At 47.7% G+C, this 14,439-nt stretch overlaps 1 protein-coding gene across 4 annotated transcripts in view; it reads left to right on the top strand.

The window, feature by feature from the left end:
- Positions 1-4,174: 4,174 nt before the first annotated feature.
- The window catches only part of nars2 (asparaginyl-tRNA synthetase 2, mitochondrial), a 147,119-nt gene continuing 136,854 nt past the window's right edge, over positions 4,175-14,439 (top strand). For 2 of the 4 annotated variants that reach the window (XM_085998903.1, XM_085998904.1), the window contains exon 1: positions 4,176-4,409. In XM_085998903.1, the coding sequence (XP_085855029.1) occupies positions 4,179-4,409 (231 nt within the window). In that variant the 5' untranslated portion in view covers positions 4,176-4,178. Of the gene's footprint in view, positions 4,410-4,869; positions 4,897-14,439 lie in introns of those variants that run through there. The other 2 variants (XM_085998905.1, XM_085998906.1) reach the window with 2 other exon arrangements.

Below are 14,439 nucleotides of genomic sequence, written 5' to 3' on the forward strand. Positions count from 1 at the left end.
GTATCCAAGTTTGCTGATGATACAAAGTTAGGTGGGAAAGTAAGCTGTGAGGAGGATGCAAAGAGGCTGCAGAGAGATATAGACAGGTTGACTGAGTGGGCAGGAACATGGCAAATGGAATACAATGTGGGGAAGTGTGAAGTTATCCACTTTGGTAGGAAAAACAAAAAAGCAGAATATTTTTTGAATGGTGAGAGACTGGGAAATGTTTGCATTCAGGGGGACCTGGGTGTCCTTGTACATGAATCACTGAAAGTTAACATGCAGGTACAGCAAGCAATTAGGAAATCAAATGGCATGTTAGCTTTTGTTACAAAGGGATTAGAGTATAAGAGTAAAGAAGTCTTATACAATTATACAGGGCATCGGTGAGGCCACACCTGGAGTACTGTGTACAGTTCTGGTCTCCTTACCTAAGGAAAGACATACTTGCCTTAGAGGGAGTGCAACGAAGGTTCACTAGACTGGTTCCTGGGATGAGGGGTTTGCTCTACAAGGAGAGATTGAGTAAACTAGGCCTATATTCTCTAGAGTTTAGATGAGAGGTGATCTCATTGAAACATAAAATTCTTAAGGGGCTTGACAGGGTTAATGCTGAGAAAATGTTTCCCCTGGCTGGGGAATCTGGAATACGGGGTACAGTCTCAGAATAAGGAGTTGGCCATTTAGGACTGAGATGAGGAGAAATTTCTTCACTCAAAGAGTTGTAAATCTTTGGAATTCTCTACCCCAGAGAGCTGTGGATGCTCAGTCGTTGAGTATGTTCAAGACAGAGGTCGATACATTTTTGGAAACTAAGGGAATTAAAGGATATGGGGATAGTGCGGGAGGGTGGAGTTGAGGTAGAAGATCAGCCATGATCTTGTTGAATGGCGGTGCAGGCTCGAAGAGCCAAATGGTCTACTCCTGCTCCTATTTCTTATGTTCTTATGTACTTAAGCCCTCCCCAAACCCATGAATTTCAAGATCAGTGATCGTGACAGGTTGTTTTTAGTTGAATTTCCTCAATCATAAGTTACTATGTGCACAGTCCATAATTCAGTATAAGGGTAAATTCAGTGAGGCTATAATCTAGTGTGAGCCTCACTCAACTGGAGTTCAGAGCAGTGAATCAAGTGCAGAGTTCAGCCCACCCAAATTTCCTCAGATAATTCTGTGCTCCAGTTGATGAAGCTTTGTGCCAAAAGCAAACCTCATTTAATTTACCCTAATAATTACATTACATTTTAGGTAGAAATGTATAGATAAACATAGGTTAAAGTCTCAGGGTGTTTTATACACTAATTGCCAATGTCCTTACAACTACAGTGACCATAGATACATTTAATCCCTTGACTTTGAAGCCAAAGGCAGCTTTCTTCTTGGCCTATACTGGGAAAGTGGCACATCCTCACCAACTCCTCAGGCTCCTTTGTGCTCTGTGAATCACCTAACCCTGGGTAAAGGTACCTGAGGTGGTATGTGGCAGTCAGAAAGCAAGTGACGCGGTGGGTGACATTGAAGGGGTTTGGGTGCAGGAACATGAGATCATGTTCTGCTCCAGTGATTATTAATTGGCCAGGTTCTCATCATTCTCTTTCGCTCCATCATCATTCTCAGTGTCATGATCATCGTTATAATCCACCAGAAATAATTTTCTTCCTTTCTGCCTGTCTCAGCCATTCTACCGCTGAAACCCTCAGTCATGTCTTTGTCATCTTCAGATTCAATTACTTCAATGCTCTCCTGGCCGGCCACCAATCCTCCACCCGCCATAAACTTCAGTTCATCCAGAACTCTGCTGCTTGTATCCTATCCCATACCAAGTCCTGCTTCCCCATCAACCACCCCCTCCTCCCCCCCACCCCTGTCCAGCACTACAACCTTCCTGAATTCTCCACTCCTCTGAATGCGGCCTCGTGCAATCCACTCCCTCCACCTACCTGTAGCGGACATGTTTTCAAGCCCTTCCCTAAACACCCCCCAATCCCCGTCTCTCCACCTTCCTCTGCTCCTTTAAGACTGTTCGTAAAACCCACCTCTGTCCAAGTATCTGGTCACCTTTTCTAATTTTTTTCTTCTTTGGCTCAGCATCTGCTTTTCCTTATGCATCTGTGAAGCACTTTTTCTACATTAAAGGTGCTATATAAATGCAAGTTGTTGTTGTAAATAAAGGGTTAAGTACCAGTATTAAGGCAATATTAAATATTTTCTATTTCCGTGTAGTTAGACATATTGGCCCAGAAATTCGGGTCGGGGGCTTCCCGCGGGTGTAAGCCCCCGACCTGCACTTACGTTGCGCGCCGGCCATTGAGCTGTGGGCCCCCGTGGAATTCCGATCCTGGGCCTGCTCCAACTGCCGGCGCGCAGTGCTTGCATATCCCAGGGGCGCAGTTAGTTCGATGCGTCCCCTGGGATCACGTGGGCCATGGGGAACAAATTGGAGCAGGGAAATGCCCATTCATAAGTTTAAAAGGAAGAGCTGTCAAAACTTAGAAATACTACGGGCCCCAAAACATCACTAAATCTTCAAATAAATTTTTTTTTAAATCACATTTTTTAAATAAACTATAAATTACATGAAATAACTATTTTAAACAATAATTTAAATTTTTGGAAAAGATCATTTTATTTTCTAACGGGGCTAAAAATAAACTTACCTTTCTTTAAAGTATTTAAAAATAATAAACCTGTGGAAAAAATGTTTTAATTTTAATTAATTCACCACTTACTTTGTAAAAAGCAGGCCTTACGCCTGATTTATAAATGTGTAACTTCTGGACTTACCCTCCCGGGAAAACCTGTAAAAAACGTAAGTTCGATGCGCATGCGCAGCCTCTCCCACGCACGCGTTCGAACTCTGAACCCCTTCTTTCAGGGGAACGGAAGTGCCGGTTTCCCGCGCATGTGCAGTGCATGCAGGAAACCGGCACTTCCATTGGGCCTACGGGTGAGTACCCCGTGCGTACTCACCCGTGGAGACCCGAAGTTCTTGGGCCAATTACTTCCATGTTTTATAAGATACATCCATTTCATTAGGTTCAGCATTATCTATTAAATGTTCATGACTGAGAAAATCAGCTTGATAACAGAAGAAAGCATACATGCCAACCTACAGAACTCAAAATAGCTAACCGCCTCCAACAAGTTAACACAGCCTCAGAAAGCCAACAATTCAACAAGTGTATAACTGAGAAACAATCCTGTACAAAGGCTTATGACCAAGGCCACTGCTTCAAGATGATTGAATAAGTTAAATTCCTTTTTATTACATTGAATTTCAAGATTTATATTAGTGTTTTGGGATAGCATACTTCAATTCAATTTGGGAAGAAAGCTAAATGGGCTGAGCAGACTTTTCCCATTCTTTTAAATTCAAAGAAACATGTAACTGACACATGAAATAAATTATGATAGCTGTTGCTAATTTTCAAATTATTTGCCACCTTGAAAGTTCTGGCAAAATTCAGTTACTAGTCTGAATTTTGGTATGGTTGTTTCATTGCTGATCTACTTGCCTCTAGAATGTTGCTCTTGAAGACTTTGGGGATTTATGTCATCTTTTTGGTACCTCTAAAGTCTTTGATGGGGTTTTGCATCATGTACTCTTAAACTGTTCTAGGTTACCTAGTTTCCTCTGAAATTGTTCTACATATGGTGTAGGTTCTATGATGATTCACCCTCAGTTTTTTTTAAATTGACGCTAGGATTAAGTTTAAGTATATCTGATGTATCCCTGATCTCTATCTTTTTTGTCAGAGTAAAAATTACGGTTTTTTCTGTATTTTTTCATCCCTTATTCCGAGGGTTACCAACTCTGGTTGGACATACTGCTGGAGGTTTCATCACACAGCCTCCCGCCTCCAATTGCTCCTGCCATTGGCTGCTTGTGGCGCACCAACTTTCATGCGAATTAGACAACGTAGACTCTTCATTATCCGATTGGATGATTCTTGACTGTCAAGCAGCCTTTTTCCCCATCGCCAATATTTTTATAATTAATGAACAAAAGTGTTCAAAGAAAATGGAAAAAAATGTCCCTATGTTTTTTCTCCCAGGTTGCTGTCCTGGGGATAGATCTTTAATTCCTGGAAATTCCTGAATCTTGAAGGGTTGGCAGCCCTGCAGTGCTCATCATGAAGATGTTTCAGCCAACACACTGCAGCATTGTGGGAAGGGGGTGAAGACTGTGTCTGCGCATGTGCGACACTTCAGCTTGTGGTTCTGAACCGAGCTGGTCTTTAGGCGTATGCGCGGAGCGGATGTGGAGGAGGCGGTTGTGGGGTTTGCCGTTGGGCCTGGGTCCCTCTGCCGAGCGGCGGAGAGAGGGGCTTCAGTGTCTGTTTCATGGCTGCAGCAGTGATTCCAGGCTGCCGGTCGGTGACGCGCTGTCAGGAGCGGCGGGCGAGAAGGAGGAGGTGCGGGTCCAGGTAACCATCGCCGATAGTGGGCAGCCCGCCGGGCCCTCGGGATAGTCCGTCTCACCAGGCGGGAAAGACCCGTGCTCATCCATCCATTCCGATAACTAAGTACCTCCTAGTTTTAGGGGCGTTGAAAAGTCCTCTTGTTTGGCGAAGTAGTTGTTCGGGAGGAACAGAAGGCAAGTGTGTAGACTGAGGACATTAAGAATAATTCACAGTTGAGGATCAACTGAAAGGGAAATCCAAGGCATCATATCCTAAAGGAGAAGTGACCATAAACTAAAAGGGATTGGAAAATACAAGAACAGGCATAAAGGATTAGAGTGCAGAGCTTGGAAGAGATGGAGCAGAGGGATAGAAGTTGAATGTATTCAGAGTAAAGAAGCAGGAAAAAGAATTGAGGGAGACTGTGAGATTGCTGCAGAAGCGAGTGTGAAAGAGAAGCAAGAGCTGCGTGCGACAGAAGTAATGGCTACAGATAGAAATGTTGCAAGAGGTAAAAAAAATACTGCAATAAAACTAAATGTAGTTGGATACTGTTATTAAACTATCAAAAGACAAGATAAAAGTTTACCACTGAGTTACAAAATTCATGACCGAACACATAGTTACGGCACTGGACAAGATTATCCACAAGATTTATAAGCTGTGCAACTAATGTGTGTTGGAGAGAGGCTTGATGTTCAATGGTAATGATTTTGAAGATCATGGTACTGTAATAATGTTAAAGTAAGCACTTGATGGTCATAATTGTTCAAAGTTGCTGTGGCATATGTTTGTTATTAATGCAGGTTAATTCCTTATCAATAGATATAAATGTTATGGAACTGCTTTAGAATCTCCTGTGGTCTTAACCCTGATATTGATGCTTCCCATAGGTTTTTTTACATAGGTCAAAAACATCATCCATTTCAAACGCAGTCACTGAGGCTGATATTCTGCTTGTTCAGCTCCACATAACCCTGCAAGTGAAATCCCTAATGGGTAGTCCTACTTGGGCAAGCTATAGGAAGCTTGCCAGTCCTTTATGCTGATATAAACTGCATGATTCCAGAGAGTAAAGTCTGCTGATCCTGCAATACCTTTGTCAATACCTGTGGGAGAAAGGTCTTTAATGGCCCAGAAATTAGGTTTGGGGGCTTGCCGCGCGTGCAAGCCCCCGATGTGCACTTACCCGGCGCGCTGACATTTCAATCCTGGCCCGCATTGCATTTCCTGTCACTGGCCCGCTTCAGGTCCTGCCGCGCTGTGCGTGCGTGACCCAGCGGCGTACTTAGTGCGATGAGCCGGCTGGGATCACATGAGCACTAGGCAACCAATGGGAGGTTGCAAAAGTTCATTCATGAGTTTGATAGTAAGAACTGTCAAACTCATGAAAACTCCTGGCCCCAAAACACTACTGAAACTTGAAAGAAAATTTAAAAAAAACATCGCACTACTTAAATGAACTATAAATAACTAAAAAACTCTTTTAAACAATTTTAAATTTTGAAAAAAATTATTATATAAAAAATCAGGGCTAAAAATGCATTTACCTTACTGTAAAGTCTTCAAAAATAATGAACCTGTGGAAAATGTTTCTAATTTTACTTAATAGACCACTTACCTGTTAAAAGTAAGTACTTACGGCTGCTTTTTTCACGCGTAAAAACCGGAGTCTTTTCCCCACGGGCAACTCGTCAAAAAAAAAGGGAAGTTCAGCGCGCACACGCTACCTGAAACCTCGCACGCGTTCCGCCTCTTAACCCCTTGGGTCAGAGGAGAGGAAATGCCGGTTTTCCCCGCATGCGCTGTGTATGCTGAAAACCGGCAAATCCTCCGGGCCCACACGTGAGTACCCCGTCCGTACTCGTGCGTTGGGACAGGAATTACTGGCCCATTGTTTGGCTGTTTTATTTGCATCGGATGTCTGTCAGATGAGACGTTAAACCGAGGCTCCATCTGGCCACTCAAGTGGACGTAAAAGATCCCATGGCACTATTTGAAGAAGAGCAGGGGAGTTCTCCCCAGTGACCTGGCCAATATTTATCCCTCAACCGACATGACTAAAAAACCAGATGATCTGGTCATTATCTCATTGCAATTTGTGGGAGCTTGCTGTGTGTAAATTGGCTGCCAAGTTTCCGACATTACATCAGTGACTACACTTCAAAAGTCCTTCATTGACTTTCTCAGCTGCTTGGTTTGGGGAGACATGGTGCAGTGTTGACTTTTTCTTCCTCCAAATACCACATCCAGTCAATGTTTATTGTAAGTACTACAAAACATGAGGCTTATAATCATCTATTATATATTTATGTAATGTGTTTTTAAAGAAATAATAGAATTAATGGATAGCAAGATATTGGCATAGTTGCCGGTCTGAAAATCCGACCCCCACACCCTGACTATGTAACTCGCCCTTGTTAATATCCAGGCCTCTGTTACTGTAGCAGCTTTGTAACATGTTAATGGTTCCCATAATTTGTCAAATTGATCACTGAGACTGGAATCAGAGCAGGATCTCCTTTCTAAGGTCAAGGTGCCCACATCTATTCCAACTACTGCTTGACTGTTTATTCGGGAGAAAGATGGTCTGGTCCAGATTAAGTTTTAAAGAGGATTTTAAATGATTTTCCCATGTAAAACCTTATAATGGTCTGATGAAACTACACCTTGATTAATGTATTCAGTTTTGGGTTAGATTAGTGGAGGTAAAATGCCTGCTGTACGGCCACTCAGCATATTGTGCCATAATGCAGTTGGGAAGTGGCTGTGGTGCAGAGGGTCTGCGATTCAAATGTGCGCTAGGGTCATTAAGTACAGTCTCGCCCACTTGTGTCGAGCTGGTTTATGTCACCATCCTGCTTACAGTGACAAAGTGGAGGCCCAGTCCCTTCTCTGCACATTGATAACAAAAACTTACCATGCATGTCCACGTCGACAAACTCTGGCACACTTTAAATCAAGAATTTCTTAAGTCCCTAGCGGCATTAAGGGCATTCTTTTATTGCTGCTTATGTTGACAGATGTGACACATGGGTGAGCCTGGCGCATGCAGATAATAGCGTGCATTGCGAGTGCCAATGATGCTCTGTCTTTATTCACATAAGAGGCATACCAATACAGGAATCAAATGTAAATGTCTTGAAATCATGCAGTCAAAGCAATTGAGAGTGGAAGGTCAAGAAAAGAAGTGTGCGAAACTTTCTCCATGGAGGACAACACCCTATATGGCCAGCTGAAATCTGCCGAAGGCATGAAGGCCGAGTACAAAGCAGGAACATACGCATCACCGATTTTAAAGAAAAGAAAAACTCCAAAATATGAAGATATTGAGGATGCATTAGCCATGTGGTTTAATGAGAAAATCACTGGAAATCCCACCATCACAATTAATTGTGATCTGTTTATTGAGAAGGCACAAAAATTTGCATTGTGGGTAAACCTGCCAACTTGTCTCACCTTGACTAGTGGAGGAGTTGTCTCCAGAAAATTCTACGGGACTGCAACTCACCATAATTATAACAGTGACAAGACCGCCTTTTTTTTGATGTGGACTCTGCACAAAGCTTACTGCATCAAGGGACAATCATTGTGCTAGTGCTAAACAACATGGAGACTTTTTTACAAATCACATCACCAACACGATTGGAATAAATCAGCTACAGCTTCTCGTAATGGGAAAGTCAAAAAACATAATGCTTTAAAAATGTAAAACTTCTAGTTGATTATGAAGGCACAGCATAAGCCTGGATGCCAGCTGATATTTTTAAAATAAGGATTCAAAAATCAATCAAAAGATGGTAATGCTTGGTTGGAAAATAATGTTATTAGTCAATAACTGCTCTTCCTACCTCATGCTAATGCTCTGTGAGCCTTTAAATCAGTTCCTCTTCCTCTGCACTGTTTTACTCCCAATTACCCCTTCCCCAAATCCTCCATGTTGAACACCATTTAGAAGAAGCACTGGAGGTAGCAAGGGCACAGAATGTACTCTGGCTGGGGGACTTCAATGTCCATCATTTAAGAGTGTCTTGGTAGCCCCACTACTGACCAAGCTGGCCGATTCCTGTAGCACATAGCTGCCAGACTGGACCTGCGGCAGGTGGTGAGAGAACCAACACAAGGGAAAACCCTATTTGACCTTGTCCTCACTGATGCGCTATTAATTACTCAAAAGACTGAGGTTAAGCGAGTAACTAACAGGCTTTTATTAACAAGAGAATGAAGGTGTGCCTCGAGTGGTCGACCAGTCCAGAATACAGAGGGACTGTGGAGCAGTCACCTTTATACCTGGACTCGTGGGAGGAGTCAGCCGAGGCATGTACAGACATGTACACAGTGGAATACAAACACCCACACAGGCAGGTATAACAGTGGTTTACCACATTCACCCCTTGTTTAAAAATGAGTCCGGCGGGGTGAAGTGTATTAAAAGTTTGTGTATTGGAGTCTCTCCGGAGGTCTTGTCTGCCGCTGTGATCGACGTGGCGACGGCAGGGGTAGTGAAGCTTCCGGCGTCGAGTCCCGCGTAGGCTGGGGCACTGGTGTGTAGTCCTCGTGGGTGTCCAGCGGGTCGCGGGGCCCAGGTGTGCCGTCTGCTGGGGTTGGATATTGGATCGTGGGGGGGGGGGGGGGTGGTAGTGGGTTACTGGGGCCCCTGAGGGTGCGAGGTCTCGTATGGAGACTGTGTCCTCCCGCCCGTCCGGGTACGCAATGTAAGCATACTGGGGGTTGGCGTGGAGGAGGTCGACCCTCTCGACCAGGGGGTCCGTTTTATGGGTCCTCACGTGTCTTCTCAGTAGGACCGGCCCTGGGGACGTCAGCCATGGCGGTAGTGATGTCCCCGATGTGGACTTCCTTGGGAAGACAAAACATTTTCTCATGAGGGGTGGCGTTAGTGGCAGTGCAGAGCAGTGACCGAATAGAGTGGAGCGCATCGGGGAGCACATCCTGCCAGCGGGAGGTCGGAAGGCCCCTAGACTTTAAGGCTAGCAGGGCGGCCTTCCAAACTGTCGCATTCTCTCTTTCCACCTGTCCGTTCCCCTGGGGGTTGTAACTGGTGGTCCTGCTTGTGGCAATACCCCTAGCGAGCAGGTACTGGCGGAGTTCGCCGCTCATAAACGATGAGCCCCGGTCGCTATGGATATAGCTGGGGAAACCGAACAGGGTGAAGAGGTCGTTCAGACATTTAATGACCGTGGCACTGGTCATATCCGGGCAGGGGATGGCGAACGGGAAACTGGAGTGCTCATCAATAATGTTGAGGAAGTACACATTACGGTCGGAGGAGGGGAGAGGCCCTTTAAAATCGATGCTAAGGGGCGAGTGGCTTTTATCAGGTGAGCCCTGTCTGGTCAATAAAAGTGCGGTTTGCACTCAGCGCAGACTTGGCAGTTCCTGGTCATGGTCCTGACCTCCTCAATGGAGTAAGGCAGGTTGCGGGCCTTGATGAAGTGGAAGAACCTGGTGACCCCCGGGTGGCAGAGGTCATTGTGGAGGGCCCGCAGTCTATCGATCTGCGTGCTGGCGCAGGTGCCACGTGATAGAGCATCCGGGGGTTCATTGAGCTTCCTGGGCCGGTACAAGATCTCGTAATTGTAGGTGGAAAGTTCGATCTTGTCGTTTTTGATTTTGCCCCTCTGCTTGTTAAACATAAAAGCAACTGAACGTTGGTCAGTGAGCAGGGTAAATCGTCTTCCGGCCAGGTAGTGCCTCCAATGACGCACAGCCTCCACAATAGCCTGGGCCTCCTTCTCAACAGCGGAATGTCTGGTCTCCGGGCCCTGGAGGGTTCGTGAAAAGAAGGCCATGGGTCTCCCCGCCTGATTAAGGGTAGCGGCCAGGGCAAAGTCGGACGCGTTGCTTTCCACCTGGAAGGGGATGGATTCGTCCACTGCGTGCATGGTGGCTTTGGCAATGTCTTCCTTGATACGGTGGAAGGCTAAGCGGGCCTCTGCCGTCAAGGGAAAAGAGGTGGACTTGATCAGCGGACGGGCCTTGTCCGCATAGTAGGGGACCCACTGGGCGTAATAGGAGAAAAACCCTAGGCACCTCTTCAGGGCCTTGGGGCAGTGGGAGTTCCATAAGGGGACGCATCCGGTCGGGGTCAGGACCGATGACTCCGTGTTCCACAACACAGCCAAGGATGGCGAGGCGGGTTGTGCGGAATATGCACTTCTCCTTGTTATACGTCAGGTTCAGGAGTTGGGCGGTGCAGAGGAATTTTTCGAGGTTTGCGTCATGGTCCTGCAAGTCATGGCCGCAGATGGTCACATTGTCCAGATATGGGAAGGTGGCCTGCAATGCATTTTGATCGACCATCCGGTCCATCTCCCTTTGGAAGACGGAGACCCCGTTGGTGACGCCAAAGGAAACCATAAGGAAGTGATAGAGGCGGCCGTTTGCCTCAAAGGCAGTATACTGGCGGTCCTCAGGGCGGATAGGGAGCTGGTGGTACGCTGATTTCAGGTCAATGGTCGAGAAGACGCGGTACTGCGCGATCTGGTTGACCATATCAGCTATGCGGGGGAGTGGGTAAGCGTCCAGCAGGGTGTAGCGATTTATTGTCTGGCTGTAGTCGATGACCAGGCGCTGCTTCTCGCCGGTCTTAACGACCACAACCTGGGCTCGCCAGGGGCTGGTGCTGCCCTCGATAATCCCCTCCTTCAGGAGCCGCTCCACTTCGGTTTTAATGAAAACCCTGTCCCCAGCACTGTATCGCCTGCTCTTTGTGGCGATGGGCTTACAGTCGGGGGGTGAGGTTAGCAAACAGTGGGGGGGGGGGGTGACTCCGAGTGTGGAGAGGTTGCACCTGGTGTGCGGCGGGCAATTTGGAAGCTGCTGGCTGCAGACTGTGAGTGGGGGGAGGGGTCCACCGTACGCCATCGTAACACTTTTAAGGTGGCACTGAAAATCTAACCCCAGTAGAACGGCAGCGCAGAGGTGGGGCAGGACCAGAAGTTTAAAATTATCGTACACAGTCCCGTCTACTAAGAGTGTCACCACGCAATAGCCGCCAATGTCCGCCGACTGGGACTCGGAGGCCATAGAAATCCGCTGGTGCGCAGGCAGGACTGGGAGAGAGCAACGCCGCACCGTGTCGGGGTGGATGAAGCTCTCCGTGCTCCCAGAGTCAAAAAGGCAGGTTGTTTCGTGACCATTTACCTTAATGTCCATTGTGGACCGGGCCAGTTGGTGCGGTCTCGCTTGGTCCAGCGTAACGGAGGCCAGCGTAGGGGTCGGTGTGTCGCTGCGGGTATCAGATGAGGCGGTGTTGGGGGCCTGCTGTGTCCCAGCTGGCGTCCAAGATGGTGGTGTCCATGATCCCCCCATGTGGCTGGAGGCGTCCAAAATGGCTGCTGTTCCGGTGGTTCGCGCATGGCTGGGGAGGCCCAAGATGGCGGCCCGCACGGCCCACACGCGGCGCTGCTGGGGTTCAGGGTGGCTTTGGCCATGCAGACGCTGGCGTAGTGTCCCTTCTTCCTGCAGCCCGAGCAGATCGCATTTTTCGCCGGGCAGCGCGCTCTGGGGTGTTTGGCCTGGCCACAGAAGTAGCATTTCTGGCCTTGGGACACTGCTGCGGTAGTTGGGCCGTTGCTGGGATGTGGCTGGGGTGGCACGGCGCTATGAGACGGTCCTACGGTGTCCCAGGCTGTCGTTCCCCGCGGCGTCCACAGTGCAGAGGAGTAGGCATCCATGCCCCGGTAGGCTGCGTCCAATGATAGTGCGAGTTCAGAGGCCTTGTTGAGGTCGAGGTCACTCTGCTCCAACAGTCGCTGTCGGGTGTAATTGGAGCTGTGGCCCGCTACAAAAGCGTCCCGGATAAGTTCCTCTGTGTACACGGCGGCCTTTACATCCTTACAACCACAGGCCCGGCCAAGCACAGACAGTGCCTGAAGGTATTCCTCGGTCGATTCCCCAGGTTGTTGTTTACGACTCCCCAGGAGGTGCCTGGCGTACACCTCGTTCACTGGGCGCGTGTACTGGTCCTTGAGGAGCTTGAGAGCAGCCGTGTACGAGGTCGCGTCCTGGATGACCGAGTACGCTCGGTGGTTCACTTTGGAGGTCAGGACATCCAGTTTGTCCTCATCCGATTTGACCGTTGCAGCGGAGGCGATCAGGAATCTTTCAAAGCACCTAAGCCAGTGAGCAAACTTGGTGGATGCGTCCGCCTCCCGATGGTCTAAGTCCAGGCATGCTGGTGTGAGGATCTTCTCCATTATAAAAAAATCTTGTTAATAAAATTGATGCGCTATCAATTACTCAAAAGACTGCGGTTAAGCGAGTAACTAACAGGCTTTTATTAACAAGAGAATGAAGGTGTGCCTCGAGTGGTCGACCAGTCCAGAATACAGAGGGACTGTGGAGCAGTCACCTTTATACCTGGACTCGTGGGAGGAGTCAGCCGAGGCATGTACAGACATGTACACAGTGGAATACAAACACCCACACAGGCAGGTATAACAGTGGTTTACCACACTCACCAATCTACCTATCGTAGATACATCTGTCCTTAACAGTAATGGTAGGAGTTACCACTGTAAAGCCCTTGTGGAGACGACAGACTCCTCTTCACACCGAGGACACCCTCCATCGTGTTGAGTGGCACTACCACCGTGCTAAATGGGATAGATTCAGAACAGATCTAGCAGTTGAAAACTGGGCATCCATGAGGCGTTGTGGGCCAGCAGCAGAATTGTATTCCACCACAATCTGTAACCTCATGGCCCAGCATATTCCTCAGTCTATCATTATCATCAAGCCAGGCGACCAACCCTGGTTCAGTGAGGAGTGTAGAAGAGCATGCCAGGAGCAGCACAGGCGTACCTAAAAATGAAATGCCAACCTGGTGAAGCTACAACACAGGACTACATGCATGCTCAACAGCAGAAGCAGCATGCTATAGACAAGAGCTAAGCGAACCCACAATCAATGGATCAGATCAAAGCTCTGAATGTTGGTAGACAATTAGACAACTAACGAGAGAAGGAGGCTCTATCCTCAATGATGGCGGAGTCCAGCACGTGAGTGCAAAAGACAAGGCTGAAGTGTTTGCCACCATCTTGAGCCAGAAGTGCTGAGTGAATGATCTATCTTGGCCACCTCCTGAGGTCTCCAACGTCACCCACCTCCTGAGGTCTCCAACGTCACAGTAGCCAGTCTTCAGCCAATGCAATTCACTCCACGTGATATCGCACTGGATAAAGCAAAGGCTATGGGCCCGACAACATCCTGGCTGTAGTGCTGAAGACTTGTGCTGCAGAACTAGCCGTGCCTCTAGCCAAGCTGCTCCAGTATATCTAACACTGGCATCTACCCAACAATGTGAAAAATTGACTTGGTGTGTCCTGTCCACAAAAAGGAGGACAAATCTAATCCGGCCAATTACCGCCCCATCAGTCTACTCTCAATCATCAGCAAAGTGATGGAAGGTGTCGTTGACAATGCTATCTAGCAAATAAAATAAAAAAAATTCCGGCTTGGGTTGATGAGTTGCAAGTAACATTCACGCCACACAAGTGCCAGGCAAGAGACAGTCTAATCACCGCCCCTTGACATTCAATGGCATTACTATCGCTGAATCCCCCACTATCAACATCCTGGGGGTCACCATTGACCAGCAACTTAACTGGACCAGCCAGATAAACACTCTGACTACAAGAGCAGGTCAGATGCTGGGCATCCTGCAGTGAGTGTCTCACCTCCTGACTCTCCAAAGCCTTCCCACCATCTACAAGGCACAAGTAAGGAGTGTGATGGCATACTCTCCACTTGCCTGGATGACTGCAGTTCCAACAACAATCAAGAAGCTCGACACCATCCAGGACAAAGCAGCCCTCTTGATTGGCACCCCACTCACCACCTTAAACATTCACTCCCTCCAGCACCGGTGCACCGTGGCTCCAGTGTGTACCATCTACAAGATGCATGCAGCAACTTGCCAAGACGACTTCAACAGCACCTCAGAATCCCACGACCTCAACCACCTAGGATAAGGGCAGCAGGTGAATGAGAACACCACCACCCCCAAGTTCCCCTCCAAGTCACACACTAT

The sequence above is a fragment of the Somniosus microcephalus genome, chromosome 10 (genome assembly GCF_052327205.1).
Source record: "Somniosus microcephalus isolate GS21.2 chromosome 10, FLI_Smic_1.0, whole genome shotgun sequence".
Classification (NCBI taxonomy): Eukaryota; Metazoa; Chordata; class Chondrichthyes; order Squaliformes; family Somniosidae; genus Somniosus; species Somniosus microcephalus.